The sequence below is a fragment of the Erinaceus europaeus genome, unplaced genomic scaffold, assembly GCF_950295315.1.
Source record: "Erinaceus europaeus unplaced genomic scaffold, mEriEur2.1 scaffold_628, whole genome shotgun sequence".
In the NCBI taxonomy this organism is placed as follows: domain Eukaryota; kingdom Metazoa; phylum Chordata; class Mammalia; order Eulipotyphla; family Erinaceidae; genus Erinaceus; species Erinaceus europaeus.
The window spans coordinates 47,255-70,513 of record NW_026647693.1 but is presented as its reverse complement, the minus strand read 5'-3'; the positions used below and the strand labels follow the sequence as shown (position 1 = coordinate 70,513).

The following is a 23,259-nucleotide window of genomic DNA, read 5'->3' as shown; positions in this document are numbered from 1 at the left end:
GCACTGTACGCCACAAAGCACTCCCCATTGGTACATTCACTTGTGTTCCTAGTATGATGAGTAGACCACACTTTGGGAGTTGCCTGCTCGCCCAAGGCTTAAGGACTTCTTGGTTTACTGGTTGGAATGGCTTTCCTGACATTTGCACAGGATCCTCTGTGAGGATGGGAGACTTAATTGTTCATGCAGCGCTCTTGAGTTTTTCAAAGCGATTCAATAATGGAAAAGCTAGAGGGGTCAAAGGACTGGCCTGGGTTTTATCTTCCTGAGGGCTGGGGAATGACCAGTGTGCTCTGCTTCTCTCATCCGCAGGGCAAAATACTTCAAAGGGAAAAAGATCCATGGAGAAGTGGACATTAAAGTAGAACAGGTGAGTTGGGGTAGGTGGACCCAGGGGCTAAGCATCCCAACTGCAAACGAAGTGGGGTCTCTCTCTCTTCCTATTCTTCTATTTCTTTCTCTTTTTTCCTTCTTTCTCCCCTTCCCTTTCCTTCTTCCTTCCTTCCTATTTTTTAATTGGATAGAGGCAGAGATAAATTGAGAAGGGAGGAGAGATAGGGAGAGAGAGGGCCTGGGTGTGAAATACTTTGTTGAACACACACACACACACACACACACACACACACACACACACACTGCCATGCACAAGTACCCAAGTTCAAGGCCCAAGTTCCCACCTGTGGGAGGGAAACTTCACAAGTGGTGAAGCAGGTCTGCAGGTGTCTCTCTTTCTCTCTCCCTCCCCCTCTCAGTTTCTCTCTGTGCTATCAAGTATCAACATAAAAAATAAAATTGAGAGAGACCTGTAGACCTGTTTCACTACTCATGAAACTTCCCTCCTAACAATTGGGACCAGGATCTTGAACCCGGGTCTTTGCTCATAGTAACGTGTGCTTTATCAGGCGCACCACTGGTCCTGGCCCTGGTCATTTTCTTATGTGATTGAGGCGTCCTATTTTTTTTTTTTTAAGGATCGAGACAAGGAAGGAGAGAGACCACAGCAAAGAAGATTCTTTCAATGTGCTGGGCTTGAACCTGGGTCACCTGCATAGCAAAGCCTCACACTGCTTTTTTAACCTTTTCTATTTTTTCCCCCCTTCTCAGGCGGAATTCTCTGATCTCAATCTGGTGGCTCATGCCAATGGAGGGTTCTCTGTGGACATGGAAGTTCTCCGGAATGGGGTGAAGGTTGTGCGGTAAGTATGAGAAGGGTGTTTGGTTGGTATTGGGAGAGAGGCATAAAGATGGCACAGTGTTATTCAGAGAGAAAAGCAAAGTCGGGTACTTGTGAAAACAAGGGTTGACCTTGAGGCCACATTAAGTGAGAGAAGTAACACAGAGGAAGACAAATATAGTTGGTGTTCACCGAATATCACTAATAGGTCCTTAGAAGCTGTAGCCACAGTGAAATGACACGTAATGAAAGCAGATCCTCAAATAACTATCATTAAAAAAAATTATTCCTTTGAGAAATACGTCTGCTTCCTTTTGATTTTGGATAGAAACAGAATCACAAAGACAATAGCACTGAAGCTTCCTTCGGAGCAGATGGGACTGGGGGTCAAACCCGAGTCATGCAAATTGCAAAGCAGTGAATTATGACTGTTTATATTTCAGTGGTCCAGGAGGTAGCTCAGTGGCTAAAGTGTTGGATTCTCATGCATAAGGTCCTGAGTTCTATCCCTGTGAGCACATGTGCCAGAGTGATATCTGGTTCTTTTTCCCTCTCTCATTCTATCGCCTTCATTAATAAATAAAATATTAAAAATAAATAAGTAAATACTTATATTTCAGATATTTATTTATACGTGTACTTTGGCTGTGAGGGTTGTCACTGAGGCTCAGTACCTACACCACTCCGTTGCTCCCAGTAGCCATTTTTTCTTTTTTTTTCATAGAGAATGAGAGACAGAGAGATGAATATGGAAAGAGAGACAGAGATGAAGAGGAGGAGGAGGAGAAGGAGAAAGAAGAGAAGGAGGGACAATGGAGCACTGTTTCACCACTTGTGAGGCATTTCCCCTGCAAGTGGAGACCTGGGAATTAAAACCGGGTACTTGTGCATGGTAGCATGTCTACTCTACCAGGTGACCGCCACCCACCTCCTTGTTTGTTTGTTTATTTATTTATTTATGGGAAAGGGAAGGAGAGAGAACAAGAACAAGAGTATCACTCTAGCACATGCATTTACCAGGAATTGAACTTGGGACCCCATGCCTAGGGAGCCATCATTCTATCCACTGCGTCAGCTTCTAAGCTGCATTATTTTGTCATTGTTCTGAGAGATGAGAATGGGAGAGAGAGCTCTGCTTTGGTGTGAGCCATGCAGGGGTTGGAATCTCTCTCCCCAGCTGGAGCCACCGTCTTAATTGGTCATATGTGCACACCAAAAGCTAGGCCACAGCTGGTTTGGTCCCATGAGGAGGCCATTCTGGAAGATTGCATCCTCTCTTGGTTCTTTGCCTTCTCGAAGGGAAGATTATAGTCACGAGATGGAAAGTTGTAAGCAACAGGGATTTCTTTGCGGAAGGAAGAGGACCAGTGGTACAGGAGAAGAAATCCACTTCAGGGAGCCAGGTAGGGCATGCCTGGTGGAGCGTACAAGTCACCATGTGTGAGAACCTGGGTTTGAACCCTCAGTCCCCAAACTGCAGAGGAGGAAGCTTCATGAGCAGTGGAGCAGTGCTGCAGGTCTCTCTTGATCCCTCTCTATTCCCCCTCTATTTCTGTCTCTATCAAAAATGAAACAAAATAAAATAAAATGAAGCTTTAAAAATCCACCCCTGCCTCCCACCACCACCACCACAAGGTGACAGCGGGCTGTCCCAAGATGGAAGCAACCAATAACTGTGACTTCATCAAAGTAGCCAGGGTGAGAGAGAGAGAGAGAGACATAGAGGGATCAGGTGGTGGCACAGCTGATTAAGTGCACACAAGGATCACAAGGATCCAGGTTCAAGTCCCTGGTCCCCACCTACAGGAGGAAAGCTTCACAAGTGGTGAAGCAGGACTGCAGGTGTCTCTCTGTGCCTCTCTCCCTCTCTATCTCCTCCTTCCCTCTCAGTTTCTCTCTGTTTTTATTCAATAACAAATAAATAAATAAGAGACAGAGACAGACAAAGAGGTAGAGAGAGAGAGTGAAGGCGATCACAGCATCAAAACTTCCTCCAGCGTGGTGGGGGTCAGGCTTAAACCTGGTTTGCACACATGGCAAAGCAATGCACTATTCAAGATGGCTATTCATTTATTTACTGTGCCAGAGCACTGCTTGGCTCTGGCTTATGGTGGTGCTGGAGATTGAACCTGGGACCTTGGAACCTCAGGCATGAAAGTGTTTTTGCAGAGCCATTATGCTATTCCAAGGCCTCAGGATGTAATTTTTTTTTATTCCCTTTTTTTAAAGTTTTTTTTCTCTTTTTTTAATATTTATTTTATTATTTATTTATTCCCTTTTGTTGCCCTTGTTTTTTATTGTTGTAGTTATTATTATTGTTGTTGTCATTGTTGAATAGGACAGAGAGAAATGGAGAGAGGAGGGGAAGACAGAGAGGAGGAGAGAAAGATAGACACCTGCAGACCTACTTCACCACCTGTGAAGCGACTCCCCTGCAGGTGGGGAGCGGGGGTCCGAACCGGGATCCTTATGCCGGTCCTTGTGCTTTGCGCCACCTGCGCTTAACCCGCTGCGCTACAGCCCGACTCCCAGGATGTAATTTTTGTCTGCATCAACATTGTAACACAACAGTGTTGAATGTGACGATGTTATTTAGGAGCTAGATTTACTGTAGGATATTATTTACATGCGGCATCTAAATAATCCCTAGCTCATTAAAGAAAAAAAAAAACACACAATCACACACAGTAAAATGGTTCCTAGGGGCTAGGAGTGGAGATGGGAGACTAGGAGAGATATTTAAAGGCACATATTTGTAACTGGCACATAAATAAGTCTAAGGGGGGGGCTGGGAGATAAGTCACTTGGTAGAACACACTATTTACCATGCATGGGGATCTGGGTTCGAGCCCCCAGGCACCACCGTGGATCAATACACAAAGGGCAAAATTCATGAGCAGTGGAGTGGTGCTATGTTATCTCTCCTTCTCTCTATATCTGGCTCCCTCTCAATCTTTCACCTTCATTCACCTCTGAAGAAAAAAAAACATTAAAAAAAAACAGGAGTGGTGCAGTAGTGTAGACACACAGCCCCAGAAAAACCCTGGCAACAATAAAGAAATAAGTCTTTGGTATCTAATGCACAGCATAGTAAATACGGACAACTAAGGGACTCGATCTTAAATATCCCCATCACATAAAAGAGAAATAGTAATTATGATAGATGCTTGATTTTTCAGATAGAGATAGAATGGGGGACAGGCAGTGGCACACCTATTACAATGGTCAAGGAGCCGGGTTCAAGCCCCTGGTCCCCACCTGAAGGGGGAAAGCTTCTCAAGCGATGAAACAATGCTACAGCTGTCTCTTTCTCTTCTCCTTTCTTCTTAATTTCTCTGTCTCTATCAGATAAATAAACTATCGAGAGAGGAAGAGAGAGAGGGAGAGGGAGGGAGAACATGGTATAATGATTATGCAAAAAGACTCAAGTCTGAGGTCCCAGAGCCCCAGATTCAATCTCCCACACCCCCATTAGCCAGAGCTGAGCAGTGCTTTGGGCCTACTGGTGGCACACCCAGTTGAGTACACACATTGCAATGCTCCAAGATCCAGGTTCAAGCCCCTTCCTGTAGGAGAAAAGCTTCACGAACAGTGAAATAGTGCTGCAGGTGCCTCTCTTTGTCTCCATATCCCCCCGTTACTTCTCAGTTTCCCTCTGTGTGTATCCAAAGTAAATAAATAAGCAGTGTATAAGAAGTTTAAGATGGGGCCAGGCGGTGACACCCCTGGTTAAGTGCATACATTACAGTGCACAAGGACCCAGGTTCAAGCCCCCAGTCCCCACCTGCAGGGGGAAAGCTTCATGAGTGGTGAAGCAGGGCTTCAGGTGTCTCTCTGTATCTCTCTCTCTCTGTCTCCCTCTCAGCAGTCAATTTCTCTCTGTCACTATCCAGTAAATAAATAAAAAAATCTTAAAGTTTAAGATACAGGTTTAAGTGTTTCTCCCCCTCTCTGTCTTCCCCTCCTCCCTCCATTTCTCTCTGTCCTATCCAACAACAACGACATCACTGACAACAACAACAATAATAACCACAACAATAAAACAAGGATTTTAGTGTGGAGGGATGGAAGGTGGTTAAGGGATGCTTCAGGAGCAGTAAAGCAAAATACTGCAGTTGTCTGTCCATTTCTCTCTCTGTCCTCCCTCATTTTCTCTCTGTCCTATCAAAAAAAAATAAAAATAAAGAGAATTAGGGGGGTTGGATGGTTAAAGCACACATGGTGCGAAGTGCAAGGAGCAGTGTAAGGATTCCGGTTCCATCCCCCCCCACCATGGCTCCCCCACCTGCAAGGGGGTCGCTTCCCAGGTGAAGAAGCAGGTCTGCAGGTGTTTATCTTGCTCTCCTCCTCTCTGTCTTCCCATCCTCTCTCCATTTCTCTTTGTCCCATCCAACAACAAAAACAGCAATGGCAACAATAGCAAAAATAACAATAACAATAAAGGTAATAAAATGGAGGAAATCACCTCCAGATTTGTAGTGCAGGCACCGAACCCCAGCAATAACCTTGGAAGCAGAAAAATTAATGAATTTATTAAGTAAAATGGGAAGAATTCGACATTAATTAATTAAATAATTAATTAAAAATGGGAAGAATTCAACATGCAGGCACTGAGCCCCAGTGATAAGCCTGGGAATAAAATAAAAATAAATAAATAAATAAATAAGGAAAATTTCAGTGTGACTAAAATTCATTTCTGTTTTTCTTTTCTTTTTTAAGAATTTACTTATTTACTCGTGAGAAAGATAGGAGAGAGAGAAAGAACCAGACATCACTCTGGTACATGTGCTGCCAGAGATTGAACTCAGGACCTCATGGCTGAGAATCCAATGCTTTATCCACTGTACCACCTCCCAGACCACTCATTTCTGTTTTTCAACAGCAAGTTAAGTTCTACGTAACTGTTTTAAACAAGTTAAGTTCTACGTAAACTGTTTTAAATGTCTATTCCTGTTTCAGTGTTAGCAAAAACAAAACAAAAGAAAAAAAAAACAAACAAAAAAACCCCTACTTTCAAAGTTCCTAAGATTTGCAATTAGGTAAATCTCTCTTCTTAGAGAAGTGATGAGTTTCTTAGGTAGCCTCTGAAAATGACAATAGCAGTACTGGAAGCAGCTGGAGTTGGGCGCACATATTTGTGTGCAGGGGATGAAGGAGAGTGTGTTTCTGAGTGTGATGTAAAAGCACGGTTAGGTGCACACTTTCACCATGCTCAAGGATCAAGGTTCAAATCCCCCAGTAACAACCTGGGAACACCCGAATGAAGAAGCTTCATGAGTTGTGGAGCAGAGCTGTAGTGTCTCTCCTTCTCTCTCTCTCTCTTTCTCTCTAAGTGGGTAAGGGTGGGTGTCCCAAGATGGGGAAGTTTATCGAGGATTCCTGGAGCAGAGGGGACAGCTTATGCACATGGGTCCAGGTAAGAAACAACTTTGCGAACCACAAGGACCGGCGTAAGGATCCCGGACCCCGGCTTGCCACCTGCAGGGGAGTCGCTTCACAGGCAGTGAAGCAGGTCTACAGGTGTCTTATCTTTCCCCCTCTCTGTCTTCCCCTCCTCTCTCCATTTCTCGCTGTCCTATCCAACAACGACAACATCAATAACAACAACAACAGTAACTACAACAACAATAAAGAAAAATAAAAGAACCAACTTTGCAAGCCATTTGGTGTGATACAGTGGCTGGAACATTGGACTGTGAAGCAAGAGATACCAAGTCCGAGCCCTGGCATCGCATGTGCCAGAGGGATGTCCTGGTTCTCTCTTCCTCCCCAATCAATGAATAAATACAACTCTTTATAAGAGAAGTCACTTAGGGGGCTAAAGTTATAGCACACCCAGTTGGGCACACATGTTACTATGCACAAAGACCTGCGTCCAAACCCCTGGTCCCCACCTGCAAGGGGGGAGGCTTCACAAGTGGTGGAGCAGGGCTGCAGGTGTCTCTCCTCTTTCTCTTCCCCTTTCTCTCTCTCTCTCAAAAGATTTTATTTACTTAGTAATGAGAACTATAGGAGAAGAGAAAGAACCTCTTGGACATGACTCTGGCACATGTGCTGCTGGGGACTGAACTCAGGACTTCAAGCTTGATAGGTCAGTGACATATATCCTCTGCGCCACCTCCCGGAACACTCTCCCTATCTCTCTAAAAAAAAAAAAGTCACTTGTCAGTATTTTGACACCATGTAGATTTAGAACTTGTCTTTTGTTCTGAGAGTGGTGGGAATCTCAGGGGAGGGTCACTGAGCACCCTGTTTCTCCCCCTGCCCCCTGCAGGTCGCTGAAACCTGACTTTGTGCTGATCCGCCAGCACGCCTTCAGCATGGCACGGAACGGGGACTACCGCAGCCTGGTCATCGGGCTGCAGTACGCTGGCATCCCCAGCATCAACTCGCTGCACTCTGTCTACAACTTCTGCGACAAGCCCTGGGTGGTGAGTGGCCACGGTCCCACTCCTGCATGAACAGGGGGGGGAGCTTAAAAGCACTCAGCAACTGGGGAGTAGGGCTGCAGAAAGGAAGAAGTTGTGGCAGGAGGGGGGCTTGCTGACACCCACTCTCTCCTGGCTCCTCCAGTTTGCCCAGATGGTTCGACTGCACAAGAAACTGGGAACGGAGGAGTTCCCTCTGATCGACCAGACCTTCTACCCCAACCACAAAGAAATGGTGAGTCTCTGGCAGGGAGAGTGGGCAGGTGGGAATGACCTCGCGTCTGTTTCAGTGGCCTCAGGAAAGACTGTCAGCACTCAGCCGCACATGCGTTGGGAGGGCCCATCTGCTTCCTGATAGTTTACTTGGACCATGGACTAATTTTCGTGGCTCTAAGTGTGATTTCCATCACTGATCCAGCCCCCCCCTGGGGCGGGGGGCACAGCTCACCTTGTAGGGTTGACATTGGGCCAAGCACAAAGCCCTGGGTTTGGATCCTGACACCACACGGGAGCTTCATGGCACAAGCATTGGGGGAAGCTCCACAGTGAAGCAGTGCTGGAGTATTTCTCCCTTTCTTTCTTTCTTTCTTTCTTTCTTTCTTTCTTTCTTTCTTTCTTTTTTTCTTTCTCTCTCTCTCTCTCAATTAAAAAAAGAAGTTGTGGTGCATTGCACCACAATTGTGGTGTATTGTACAAGACTCTGGGGTGGGGGGGAAGGGTTCAGGTCCTGGAACATGATGGCAGAGGGGGTTGAATTGTTATGTGGAAAACTGAGAAATGTTACACATGTACAGATTACTATATTTTACTGTTGACTGTAAACCATTAACCCCCCCAATAAAGAAAAGAGTTCATTATCATATTTCTTCAAAATATGTTACTGCATCTTGACCACCAGTGACAAAATTACTTTACAACAGTCTATTGGACTTCCTTCACTCTATCTTTTCTTTTTAAAACTGAATTTAATTAATTAATTTATTATTGGATAGAGACAGATAATTTGAGAGGAGAGGATGAGACAGAGAGGAAGAGAGACAGAAAGACACCTGCAGCACTCCTTCACCATTCGCAAAGCTTTCCTTCTGCAGGTGGGGACCAGGAGCTTGAACGTGAGTCCTTGCACATTGTAACATGTGTGCTCAACCAGGTGTTCTGTCTCTCTCTCTCCTTCCCTCCCTCCTCCTCCTCCTCTTCATTCTTCTTTCTTTCTCCGTGTGTGTGTGTGTGTGTGTGTGTGTGTGTGTGTGTGTGCGCGTGTGTGTGTGTGTGTGCGCGCGCGCGTGTGTGTGTGTGTGTGTGTGTGTGTGTAGAAGGGGGCAGGCAGTGGTGCACCTGGTTAAGTGCACACATTACAGTGCACAAGGCCCTGGGTTAAAGGCACTGGTCTCTCCTGTAAGAGTAAAGCTTCACAAGTGGTGAAGCAGGGCTGTAGGCCTCTCTCTCTCCCTCCCCCTCTCTCTCTATATTCCCCTTCCCTCTCAATTTACCTCTGTCTCTATCCAATAATAAATAAGTAGAAATATTTAAGAGAGAGAGAGAGAGAAATGAAAGAGTAATAAAAATTATCTTGGGAGCAGTAGAATTGCTTATGCAGAAGGCTGCCGTGCCACAATTGATTACCAAACAAAACTATTGATACCGTCACTTATAATACCTATAATTTATGATGAATTGAAATTTTATTTTGGGGGAGTGGGAGATGACAAATATCTGGGTTTGTGTCCTGCCCACCGTATGGGAGCATCTGCGGGGGGGGGGGTGTTCATGTGCAGTAGAGCAGTGCTGTGGTGTCTCTCTGTCTTTCTCTTCTCTCTTTCTTACCCTCTATCTAGGAAAAAAATAAGTCCACCAGGAACAGTGAAATTGTGCAGGTGTGAAGCCTCAGAAATAACCCTGGTGGCAAACAAACAAACAAAAAAGAAATTGTTTAATAATATAAATAAGCAGAAAGGATAGAATGGATCATCCAACACCTTCTCATACAAAAATGAAGCCATCGTTATTAACATTGTCTCATTGTCTTGCTGATATAAAGATCACCCATGCTTCCAATGAGGACTGGTAATCAAAATGACCAGTTTGAGGCCAGTCAAGTAGCGCACCTGGATAGCATGCTTGCTCTGCCATGCACACAATGAAGGCTCAAGCTCGACCCCCACCACAGTGGAGGTGCTGTGGTATTTTCCTCTTTGGTGCTGTGGTATTTTCCCCTCTCTCCCTCTGTCTCTCTTTCTACCTAAAAAAAAAAGGTGGTTCAGAGCGATGAAGCCCCAGATTATGACAAAAAATAATAATTGATTTTTTAAAAATAAAAAAATGGCCAAGGAGATAGCTCAGTGGTAGAGTATAGGACTTGAATGTGTGAGAGTCTAGCTTCAATCCTCAGCACTACATATGTCAGAGCTAAGCAATGTTCTAATATCTGTCTCTTCCCCTCTCAAAACTAAAGATAAAAATTAATAGATTATTGGGCCGGGAGGTAGCACAGCAGGTTAAACGCACATGGCGCAAAGCGCAAGGACCAGCATGAGGATCCTGGTTCAAGCCCCCAGCTCCCCACCTACAGAGGGGTTGCTTCACCAGCGGTGAAGCAGGTCTGCAGGTGTCTTATCTTTCTCTCCCCCTCTCTGTCTTCCCCTCCTCTCTCCATCTCTCTCTGTCCTATCCAACAACAACAATGGAAATAACAGCAATAGCAACAACAACAAGGGCAACGAAAGGGAAAAAACAACCTCCAGGAGCAGTGGATTCGTGGTGCAGGCACCCAGCCCCAGCGATAACCCTGGACGCAAAATAATAACAATAACAATAACAACAACAACAATAATAATAGACTGGGACCAGGTGGTAGCACACCTGGTTGAGTGCACACATTATAGTGACAAGGACCCTGGTTCAAGCCCCTGGTCCCCACCTGCAAGAAGGAAACTTCATGAGTGGAGACACAGTGCTGGAGGTGTTGATCTCCCCCTTCCCTCCCAGCTTCTGTCTCTAAACAGAATAAATGAATAAAATTAAAATCATTAATAGAGTTTAAAAAATCATTAATAGGTTATTTTTTAAAAACTATAAACTTTAATGTGTGTAAATAGCTTGGTGTCTTTTTTCTTTTTCATTATGCCTTCAGGGTTATCACTAGGGCTCGATGCTGGTACTACAAATCCACTGCTCCTGCCAGCCATTTTTTCCCATTCATCTGATAGGACAGAAAGAAATTGAGAGAGGAGGGGGAAATAGAGAGGGAGAGAGAAAGAGAGACACCTAAAGACCTGCTTCACCACTTGTGAAGTGTTCCCTCTGTAGGTGGAGATCTGGGGGATCAAACCAGATTCCTTACATGGGTCCTTGTGCTTAGTGCTATGTACGCTTAACCCGGTGTACCATTGCCCGACTCCCTTGGTTTCTTTCTCTCTCTCTCTCTCTCTTTCTTCTTTCTTTCCTTCCTTCCTTTAAGATGTACTTATGTATTTATTATGAGAGGGAATGAGAGAACGGGGAGAAAAAGAGAGAACCAGTGCACTGCTCAGCTCAGATGTTGGGGCTTGAACCTGGGACTGCTGGGACCCCAGGCATACACATTAGTGCTCTTAACAGGCAGAATTATCTCGCTGAACCATACCTTGGTTTCTAAATCTCAGTCCCTGGGACGAGAACCCGGAGCAAGAGAAGCAAGTGAACTTGAAATGCCCTATAATGAGGTAAGGACATGTACAACCATAATGGCAGACAAGAGCTGGCTTGCAGTGGCCGGTAGGATCACTGGGGCATCAAAGTAAATACCAATAGTAATAGATTACAATCATACTAATAACTGAGTTCACACTGATAATTAATTTAGAGATACATAAATACATACATAAAATATATAGATGTTAGGTGCCACCTCCATTTATTCTGCTTATTATTATAAATTATCACACTGCTGGAGGCTGGAAGTTTAAGATCAAGGGGGTGACGTGGATGGGCCGTGGGGAAGACTTTCTGTTAGCCTGCAGACTAACAATTTCCAACTGTGCTCACATTTGAGGAAAAACTTCCTGGGTCTCTTTTATTTTATTTTCTAAAATATTTTATTTACTTATTAATGGGAAACACAGTAGGAGAGAGAGAAAACCAGACATCACTCTGGTACATACATATACTGCCGGGCATTGAACTCAGAACCTCATGCTTGAGAGTCCGATGCTTTATCCACTGCACCACCTCCTGGACCACCCTGGTTCTCTTTTATAAGGGCACTAATCCCATTCATGAGGGGCCCAACCTTATAACCTAAACACCACCTCCTAGTACCATCACCTTAGGCAGTAGGTTTTTTAATTTAATTTAATTTTTATTTTTATATTTATTTATTTTCTCTTTTTTGTTGCCCTTGTTGTTTTTCATTGTTGTTGTAGTTATTGTTGTTGTTGTTGATGATGTCATCGTTGTTAGATAGGACAGAGAGAAATGGAGAGAGGAGGGGAAGACAGAGAGGGGGAGAGAAAGAGAGACACCTGCAGACCTGCTTCACCGCCTGTGAAGTGACTCCCCTGCAGGTGGGGAGCCGGGGACTTGAACCAGGATCCTTATGCAGGTCCTTGTGCTTTGCGCCACATGCGCTTAATCCGCTGTGCTACCGCCTGACTCCCCACTCTTTTTATTTTTGAGATTTTTTTTTTTTATTTATTGGAGAGAGAGAGAATGAGAGCACAAACCAGAGCATCACTCTGGCACATTTTTAAAAATCTCTTTATTGAGGGATTAATACAATTTGTACATGTTTAGCATTTCTCAATTTCCACATAACAATCCAAACCCCACTAGGTCCTCCTCTGCCAATATATTTCAAGACCTGAACTCCCCCCCCCACCCCAGAGTTTTGCTTTGGTGCAATACACAAACTCCAGTCTAAGTTTCTGCTTTATGTTTTCCCTTCTGTTCTTGTTTTTCAACTTCTGTCAGTGAGTAAAATCATCCAATATTCATCCTTCTCTTTCTTACTTACCTCACTTGACATGATTCCTTCAAGCTCCATCCAAGATGAGGTAAAGAAGGTGAATTCACCATTCTTAATATCTGAGTAGTATTCCATTGTGTATATATACCACAACTTTCTCAGCCACTCATCTATTGTTGGACAGCTGCGTTGCTTCCAGGTTTTGGCTATTACAAATTATGCTGCTATAAACATAGGTATACACAAATCTTTTTGGATGGTTGTGTTTGTTTCCTTAGGGTGTATTCCCAGGACAGGAATTGCAGGATCATAGGGTAGGTCCACTTGTAGCCTTCTGAGAGTTTTACAGACTGCTGTCAACAGGGGCTTGGACCAAGTTACATCCCCACCAGCAGTGCAGGAGGGTTCTTCTGTCCCCACAACCTCTCCAACATTTGTTGCTGCTACTCTGACATATTTGATGGCGAGGATCAAACTCAGGACTTCATGTTTGAGAGTCCAACAGCTCATCCACTGTGCCACCTTCTGGGCCCGGCTCTCTCTATTTCTTTTCTTTCACTTTCTCAAAAAAAATGAATACGCAAGACAGGGAGGCCACTCAATGGTATTGCATGAATGCAAGGGCTTCGGTACATTCCCCAGTGCCATTTAAATGAAGGGAAGAAAGAAAGAAAGAAAGAAAGCAAGAAAGAAAGAAAGAGAGGAGGGAGAGAAAAGAGAAGAAAAGAAAAGAGGGGCTAGGTGGTGGCACACCTGGTTGAGTGCATGTGATGTTACAGTGCACAAGGATCTGGGTTTGAACCCCCAGTTCCCACCTGCAGTGGGAAAGCTTTGCAAGTAGTGAAGCAGTGCTGCAGGTGTCTCTCCTTCTCTCTAACTCCCCCTTCCCTCTTGGTTTCTGGCTGTCTTTATTCAATAAAAATAATAAAAAAGAAGAAATTACCAGCAGCTATGTTATATAAATTACTTACAAATAGAAACTGAACTGTTTGCTATTATCCTGAAATATAATCACAACTAATATAAATTATTGCCAATGCTACAAATCATTGCTACTAATATGTTATGATGTACCAGTATTATAAATTATATTTTCTAATAGAAATTGAATAATGGCCATGATAATTGATGATTATCATTATTATTGGAAATTATTATTCATATTTTGATCTGTGCTTTGATATAGAAATTATAAATGCCTAAGTTGAATTATAGTATGATTCATAATATAAATTATATAGTCATTACTAATATCATTAACTATTATAATAAATATTACAGTTTATTACTCATGTTACAAATTAAAGTTATTGATATAAGTGATTAGTACCTATGTTGTAAATTAAGTAATAATTTCCAAAAATAAAAATATTCCTAAAAGAAATTAAACTTAGTCCAAATATTGCAAAATATTGTTACAAACGATTACCAGGGCTACAAATTAAGATTTCAATTATAAATGGTGAGTACCTCTGTTTTGAATTATCTCATAAATATTAATGGAAATCATTATTTATATGGTTAACTTCTCAATCTATTATAAATAGTGACCAGTGTTAAAATAACAATCACTAAGATAAATGATAAGTACCACAATTATGAATCAAACTTTCATTACAAATGAAGACCGAATCACTGTTACTAACTTGCCAGTTAGCAACTAATTTCGTAACTCTTTACTTAAGTTATGAACTATGTTTACTTGCACAAAGTAATAACAGTTCTGTGAATTACATTATGACTGCCTGTCAATATTGACCCAATATAATAAGCTTGGTTAAGTAAACACTGCTATTAGCATTAGAGGGTTATACGAGTATTGCATTCTCTAGACAATTTAAAGTTAACAGTGTTGCAACTGGGGGAACTGTGCAGTGATAGGATTTTGGATTCACAGGTATGAGGTCCCAAGTTCAATCCCTAGTATCACATGTGTCAAGAGTGATGCTTTGGTTCCCGGCCACTTGTGTGTTAGAAAATAATTTTAGTTAGCATTGCTATGAATTAGGTTTGCTTACAGATAAAGGTCAAATAATTAATTTGCAGGACACCAAATTTATCACAATTCCACGCTTTTTAAGACTATTTTTAAAAAACATATATTTATTTTTATTTGATAGGGCAGAGAAATTGAGAATGAAAGGAGAGAGAGAGAGAGTGAGAGAGCTGAAACATTGCTTTATCGTTCATGAAACTTTCCCTACTGGTGGGGACCAAGGGCTTGAACCCAGTTAAAGATGGTAACATGTATGTTCAACCAAGTACACTGCCACCCAGTCCCCCCATTTTTTTCCATCTTGGCCTTCTTTCTTTATTTCTTTTTAATTTTTATTTATAAAAAGGAAACACTGAGGAGTCAGGCGGTAGCGCAGTGGGTTAAGTGCAGGTGGCGCAAATCGCAAGGACCAGCATAAAGATACTGGTTTGAGCCCCGGCTCCCCACCTACAGGGGAGTCCCTTCACAGGTGGTGAAGCAGGTCTGTAGGTGTCTTTCTCTCCCCCTCTGTCTTCCCCTCCTCTCTCTATTTCTCTCTGTCCTATCCAACAGCTACGACAACAATAACTACAACAACTATAAAAAGACAACAAGGGCAACAAAAGGGAAAATAAATAATTTGGGGGAAAAAAAAAGGAAACACTGACAGGGGCCAGGCAGTGGTGCACCTGGTTAAATGCACACATTACAGTACGCAAGGATCCAGGTTCAAGCTCCTGGTCCCCATCTGCATGGGGAAAGCTTTATGAGTGGTGAAGCAGTGTTGCAGGTATCTCTCTGTCTCTCTCCCTCTCTATCTCCCCCTCCTTTCTCAATTTCTCTCTGTCTCTATCCAATAATAAATAAATTAATTAAAAAAGGACACACTGACAAAACCATAGGATAAGAGGGGTACAACTCCACACAGTTCCCACCACCAGAACTCCTTATCCCATCCCCTCCCCTGATAGCTTTCCTATTGTTTATCCCTCTGGGAGTATGGACCCAAGGTCATTATGGGGTGCAGAAGGTGGAAGGTCTGGCTTCTGTAATCACTTCCCTGCTGAACATGGGCATTGGCAAGTTGATCCATACTCCCAGCCTGCCTCTCTCTTTCCCTAGTGGGGCAGGGCTCTGGGGAAGCAAGGTTCCAGAACACATTGGTGGGGTTGTCTGTCCAGGGAAGTCAGGTTGGCATCGTGCCAGCATCTGGAAACTGGTGGCTGAAAAAAAAGTTAACATACAAAGCCAAACAAATTGCTGACTAATCATGAACCTAAAGGCTGGAATAGTTCATATGAAGAGTTGGGGGGGGGGGGGAAGAGTCTCCATTTTGTAGATAGTTAGTAGTCTTATTTTAGTTATATTCCAAAGAGCCCATAACTATACCAGTTTTTTTTTTTCCTGAGCCTGACATCTGATATGCAGGTGGATCCAAGTTATTGTCTGGGTAGATAATGTCATGGCTGGCAGAAGGACCAGAAAGCTGGATCAGGGAAGAGAACAGCTCCCAAATATAGGAAAGGTGTATAAATATTGTTGACTGTAAATCCATCCATTTGATCTGATCTGGGGCCCATACTCAGTTTAGGAGCCTATGTGACCTCTGCATCCCTGTAGATCTGAGCTCACATTCTGTGGTCATGAGTAGGAACGTTCCAAGCTGCCCCAATTTCAGGACCCATCTTCCTCGGGTGGAACATAGAGTATGTTGTCCAGCCTCCCTTCGGAGGATGGAACATTCTCTCCCGTTGTTGATCCACATTGAGGGCAAGGTTCCCCCACAATTTTTAATCTTGAAACCTAAGATTTTCAAAGCATACACTCTACCCATTGTACCACCTCCCTGGCCACTATTCCACATTCTTTGAGTGCTGGTATCGCTGATGCCAACCGGACAATAATAACTACAACAATAAAACAACAATGACAACAAAAAGGAATAAATGAATATTAATAAAAAATCTTTTAAAATATTTTTTATTTATTAATGAGAAGGATAGGAGGAGAGAGAAAGAACCAGACATCACTCTGTACATGTGCTGCCAGGGATTGAACTCAGGACCTCATGCTTGAGAGTCCAGTGCTTTACCCTCTGTGCCACCTTGTGGACCGCTACAATCCTTTTAAAAATTATTTATTTATTTTCCCTTTTGTTGCCCTTGTTTTTCATTGTTCTTGTAGTTATTATTCTTGTTGTTATTGATGTTGTCATTGTTAGATAGGATAGAGAGAAATGGAGAGAGGAGGGGAAGACAGAGAGGGGGAGAGAAAGTTAGACACCTGCAGACCTGCTTCACCACCTGTGAAGCAACTCCCCTGCAGGTGGGGAGCCGGGGGCTCGAACTGGGATCCTTATGTTGGTCCTTGTACTTTGCAGCATATGTGCTTAACCCATTGCGCTACCGCCCGCCTCCCTACTACAATCCTTTTTATATGCTGTGGGATTTAGTTTATTAGCCTTTTAGTGATAATTATGGTATTTGTTCTATATTCCTGAGAAATATTGGCTACTTCCTCTCTCTCTCTCTCTCTCTCTCTCTCTCTCTCAGAGCACAGTTCAGCTCTGACTTATGGTTGTGCTGAAGATTGAATCTGGGGCCTCCAATGCCTCAGGCAAGAAAGTCTTTTTGCATAATCATTATGCTGTCTCCCCAGCCTGGTCTATATCTGGTTTTGCTATCTGAGTTATGCTAACCACATAACATGATTTAAACTATGCTCTCTTCTATTTTTGATATGAGTTTGCAAAATATTGGTGCTAATTTATGTTTGATAAAATTCACTGACATCTGTTCCAGAGCATTTCTTTGGAGTAAGTCTTATTTATTACTCATTCAGTCTCTTCATTTACCATAGGTCTATTCCAGTTTTCCGTTTCTTTTTTTTAAATTGTTTTTAATATTTATTTTCCCTTTTATTGCCCTTTTTGTTGTTGTTGTTGTAGTTATTATTGTTATTGATGTCATTATTGCTAGATAAGACAGAGAGAAATGGAGAGAGGAGAGGAAGACAGAGGGGGAGAGAAAGAGAGACACCTACAGACATGTTTCATCGCCTGTGAAGCGATTCCCCTGCAGGTGGGGAGCTGAGGGCTTGAACCGGGTTTCCTTACACTGGTCCTTGTGCTTTGCGCCTCATGCACTTAACCAGCTGCACTACCGCCCGACTCCATAGTTTTCCTAGTTTCTTGAGGCAGTTTGGCAGTTTGCATCTTTCTAGGAATTTGCCTATTATGTTTAGCTTTTTCTAATTTGTGGGCATACACTTGTTCGCAGTACTCTCATAATCCTTTTTATTTCTGTAACCCTAGTTGTTACATATTTTTGTTTATCCATGGTTTCAAAAGAGAAAATTCTCTCTTTTTTTCTTAGTTTGTTTAGCAATTTTGTTGAGCTTTTCAAAAAACCATTTTTTGGCTTCAGTGATTTCTCTCTACTTTTCTATTCTAGTTCTTTTATTTTTCACTCTGATTTTCATTCTGTCTTTCTGTTTGCTTTAGGCTCAGTTTGCTCTTCTTTTTCTGCTTTATTATTCATTATTTATTATTATTTTTCATTAAAGCACTGCTCAGCTGTGACTTATAATGATGCGGGGGATTGAACCTAGACCTTGGAGCCTCAAGAATGAATGCCTTGGGAGTCGGTCTGTAGCGCAGTGGGTTAAGCGCAGGTGGCGCAAAGCACAAGGACTAGCATAAGGATCCCGGTTCGAACCCCGGCTCCCCACCTGCAGAGGAGTCGCTTCACAGGCGGTGAAGCAGATCTGCAGGTGTCTATCTTTCTCTCCTCCTCTCTGTCTTCCCCTCCTCTCTCCATTTCTCTCTGTCCTATCCAACAACGACAACAACAATAATAACTACAACAATAAAACAACAAGGGCAACAAAAGGGAATAAATAAATAAAATAAAATAAATAAATAAATAAAAGAATGAATGCCTTAAGGGGGCCAGGCAGTGGTGCGCTGGTTAAGCCCCTGCTGCCCAACTGAAGGGGTAACATTTCATGAGTGGTAAAGCAGAGCTATCTTTAAAGCAGTGGTAAAGCAGGTGTCTATCTTTCTTTTCCTCTATCTCCCCCTCCTCTCTCAACTTCTCTCTGTCCTATCCAATAAAAATTAGAAGGAAAAGAAGGAAAGAGAATGAATGCCTTTTTAAAATATTTATTCATTTATTTATTGCATTTTTGTTGCCCTTGTTTTTTTATTGTTGTTGTAGTTATTATTGTTGTTGTTATTGATGTTGTCATTGTTATATAGGACAGAGGGAAATGGAGAGAGGAGGGGAAGACAGAGAGGAGGACAGAAAGATAGACACCTGCAGACCTGCTTGTGAAGCAACCCCTTTGCAGGTGAGGAGCCGGGGGAGGGGCTCAAACTGAGATTCTTATGCTGGTCCTTGCACTTTGCACCACGTGCACTTAAGCTGTTGCTCTATCGCCTGACTCCCAGAATGAAAGCCTTTTTTTTTATAGTTTTTTTTAATTTTTTTAAATATTTATTTTATTTATTTATTCCCTTTTGTTGCCCTTGTTGTTTTATTGTTGTAGTTATTATTGTTGTTGTCATTGTTGGATAGGACAGAGAGAAATGGAGAGAGGAGGGGAAGACAGAGAGGAGGAGAGAAAGATAGACACCTGCAGACCTGCTTCACCACCTATGAAGCGACTCCCCTGTAGGTGGGGAGCCGGGGAATGAAAGCCTTTTAAAAGAATCATTATTCTATATTCCTGCCCATTTTTAAAAAATATATTTTGGATAGAGACAGAGAAATTGAGAGGGAAGGGGAGGGAGAGAGAAGACACCTGCAACATTGCTTCACTGCTTATGAAGCTTCCCTCCCTGCAGATGGAGGCTGAGGATTTGAACCTGGGTCATTACTCATTGTAATGTGTGTCTTCAACCAAGGCCCCTTTTTCTGTTTTCTTAAGATGGAAAATAAAGGTATAAATTTTATACCTCCATTCTTTAAAAAATATACGTGTTTACCAGTTTGAGCCTCTGGCTCCCCACCTGCAAAGGGAGTCACTTCACAAGCAGTGAAGCAGGTCTGCAGGTGTCTATCTTTCTCTCCCCGTCTCTGTCTTCCCCTCCTCTCTCCCTTTCTCTCTGTCCTATCCAGCAACAACAACAGCAATAACAACAATAGCAATAAAAACAACAAAGGCAACAAAATGGGAAAAATAGCCTCCAGTAGCAATGGATTTGAAGTGAAGGTACTGAGCCCCAGCAATAACCCTGGAGGCAAAATACACACACACACACACACACACACACACACACACACACACATATGTTTACAAGTAAGAATCACCATGTGAAGCACTTCTGCTGTACCCCTTAATTTTTGGTACACTTGTGTTTTCATTTTTCTTTATCTCGAAGTATCTTGTGATTTCCCTGATTTTTTTTGACCCGTTGATATTCAAGAGTGTGTTGTTTACTTTCCATATATTTGCGACTTTCCCAAATTTGCTGCTGTTATCAGTTTCTAATATTATTCAGTTCTGATCACGATGTTTGGTATTATTCCAGTCCTCTTATACTGATTGAGCTGTGTCTTGCGGTTTAACATGTAATCTGGGGATTACTGTGATTTTTAAAATTTTATTTATTTACACAATGGAAACCCTGACAAGACGATAGGACAAGAGGGGTACAATTCCCACCACCAGAACTCTGTATCCCATCCCCTCCCCTGATAGCTTTCCTATTCTTTAACCATCTGGGATATGGACCCAGGGACATTATGGGGTGCAGAAGGTGGAAGGTCTGGCTTCTGTAATTGCTTCCCCGCTGAACATGGGCATTGACAGGTTGATCTATACTCCCAGGAGACTATTGTGATTTAACACAGATTCTGGAGAATATGCCATGTGCAATGACAACATGTGACTTCTGCCACTATGGGGTGGAGTGTTTAGCTATACAGTAAGTCTTATTGGTTTATAGTGTTCAAGTCTATTTTTTCCCTGTTTTTTTTTAAAGATTTTATTTATTTATTAATGATAAAGATAGGAGAGAGAGAGAGAGGGAGAGGGAGAGGAAGAGCCAGACATCACTCTGGTACATGTGCTGCCAGGGATTGAACTCAGAACCTCATGCTTGAGAGTCCAGTGCCCTAGCCACTGCGCCACCTCCCGGACTACATATTTTTTTCCTTGTTGACCTTCTGTTTATTTTATCCATTTTTGAAATCTGAACATTTAAGATAGTACAATAGGTTGTGGTCTGAGAGATGGTGCAGTGGATAAAGCCTGTGGTCCTGAGTTTGGTCCCTGGCATTGCATATGCCAGAGTGATGCTCTGCTTCTCTCTGCCGCTTTTTTTTTTTAACCAGAGTACTGCTCAGTTGTAGCTTGTGGTGATGTGAGGGATTGAAATTGGGACCTCAGAGCCTTAGGCATGAGAGTCTCATAAATATTAAGTTGTCAGAAAAGTCATGACATATATTTTCTGTATTTCTATGCAAAAAAATGATGATAGAGGGCTGGGGAGACAGCATAATGGCTCTGCAAAAGGTTTTCATGCCTGAGGCTCCAAGGCCCCAGGTTCAATCCCCAGCACCACCATAAACCAGAACTGAGCTTTCTCTCTGTACTTTTCTGTATAGCTGTCTAATTGTAATAAGATTTTAATATATATTTAAATAAATAAATATTTTTAAAATATTTATTTATTTATGAGAAAGATAGGAAGAAAGAGAAAGAACCAGACATCACTCTGGTACATGTGCTGCTGGGGATTGAAGTCAGGCCTTCATGCTTGAGAGTCCAAAGCTTTATCACTGCGCCACCCCCCGAACCACTTAAAAAATATTTTTAAAAGGTGATAGATAAATCTAGAAATCAGATTTCCCACATTCCCAAGGTTTTTTTTTTTTTTTCCGAATCTCTGGAATTCTGTGAAATCTGTATTGTCATACAAGGTCACTAACATCTCTGCTCTATTAACTAATAACTGGTTGGATGTTTCTTTAAATACCTGGAACCACTAAGTCCCCCCAGCCTATGCCCGTGGGATGTGTGTGTGTGTGTGTGTGTGTGTGTGTGTGTGTGTGTGTGAGAGAGAGAGAGAGAGAGAGAGAGAGACTGCCTTCTTTGTGCAAACAGGCTGTTCACAATTTGCCTTAGCTTCACTTCCTGCTCGTCCAGAAACTTGAGGTCAACCAGAGCTCCTGAACATGCAGATTTATGGCTTTCTAGATTCCTGGGCCTGCATCAGAGCTTTTCAGAGCCTTCTAGGGAGATTTGTTAACCAGTTTTCCTTTTGGTCAGCTTCGTGTTTGTCCTAACTGTAGTTGCTAACTCAAACAACTGCTCTTTAAGCCACTGCTGCCAATCGCTTTTTTTTTTTTTCTTGAACAACACCTCAAGGGAAAGGTTTTCATACAAGATGAGCTGAGTCAGAGAAGTCCTATGAGTAGAACTTTGTAGAAATGTATCAGAAAGATTGAATAAAAGTAGTTAGTTCTCCAGGATTGGGATTTTGAAGGGACCCTATCCTTGTTTTGCCTCCTCTGGTGGTTGCTAGGTCAGTGGTTTGCATCAGAATTCCAAGATTTTCTAGGCTTTTATGGAAGTGGGGAGAAGAGGGGTGGGAACAGAGAAAGTTCCAGATGTCACAAAGCTGGCTATTTTGAGTTCAACCATTTTTCTTGAAGAAATGATCTCTGAAGCATCACAGACCTTTGTTGAATGTTCAAAATTCTGATGGTTGATTTGGACAAGTTTCCCCAATGTTCTCATTGCTTATATGGAGGAGATTTTTGTGGAATTATCCGCATTGATGTCATCTCTCAACATGTTTTGCTCTTTGCCATGGGGTCATGGTCTTGGTCTGGGAGCTAGATGGACTCACTGCTTCTAGATAGATGGACTTCTCCTCCTCCTCCTCCTCCTCCTCCTCCTCCTCTTCTCCTTCTCCTATTCCTTCTTCACCGTCTCCTTCTCCTTCTTCCCCTTCCCCTTCCCTTTCTCCTTCTCCTTCTGCTTCTCCTTCTCCTTCTCCTTCTCCTCCTTTTCCTTCTTCCCCTTCCCCTTCTCTTTCTACTTCTCCTTCTTCTCCTTCCCCTTCCCCTTCTCCTTCTCTTTCTCCTTCTTGTTCTTGTTCTTCACTCTCTCTTTCATTTTTTGATAGAGACAGAAAGACAGAAAATCAAAGAGAAAGTGAACGATATCACAGCACCAAAGCTTCCTTCAATGCAGTGGGGGCGAGGCTCGAACCTAAGTCACACACACATGACAAAGCAGCGCATAATGGACTCTGCTACAAGAGAGTCCTTGCTTATTCTAGGCCTTCTCCTTATACGGAATGTGGCGATTTCCTTTACATGTGCTTTCATGTATATAGTTGTATAAAATGTTCATGCTGATACCTTCAGTTCTTTTTTTTGTAATATATTTTGTGTTTTTTAAATTTTTTAAATCTTTATTTTTTTCTTGGATAGAGACCGAAATTGAGAGGAAAGGGGGAGATAGAGAGGGAGAGAGACAGAAAGACACCTGCAGCCCTGCTTCACCACTCGCAAAGCTTTCCCCCTGCAGGTGGGGACCGGGGGCTCAAACCTGGGTCCTCGTGCACTGTAACATGTGTGCTCAACCAGATATGCCACCCTCCAACACTTTTTAAAATATTTATTTACTTATTTATTCCCTTTTGCTGCCTTTGTTGTTTTATTGTTGTGGTTATTGTTGATGTCGTTGCTGTTTGATAGGACAGAGAGAGATGGAGAGAGGAGGG

General features: G+C 42.7%; 1 protein-coding gene across 2 annotated transcripts in view; it reads left to right on the top strand.

The window, feature by feature from the left end:
- The first annotated feature begins 300 nt into the window (after window positions 1–300).
- The window catches only part of SYN1 (synapsin I), a 68,468-nt gene continuing 45,509 nt past the window's right edge, over window positions 301–23,259 (top strand). For both annotated transcript variants that reach the window (XM_060184245.1, XM_060184244.1), the window contains exons 1-4: window positions 301–370; window positions 1,105–1,196; window positions 7,449–7,605; window positions 7,748–7,837. In XM_060184245.1, coding sequence (XP_060040228.1) covers window positions 1,162–1,196; window positions 7,449–7,605; window positions 7,748–7,837 — 282 coding nt within the window. In that variant the 5' untranslated portion in view covers window positions 301–370; window positions 1,105–1,161. The remainder of the gene's footprint in view (window positions 371–1,104; window positions 1,197–7,448; window positions 7,606–7,747; window positions 7,838–23,259) is intronic.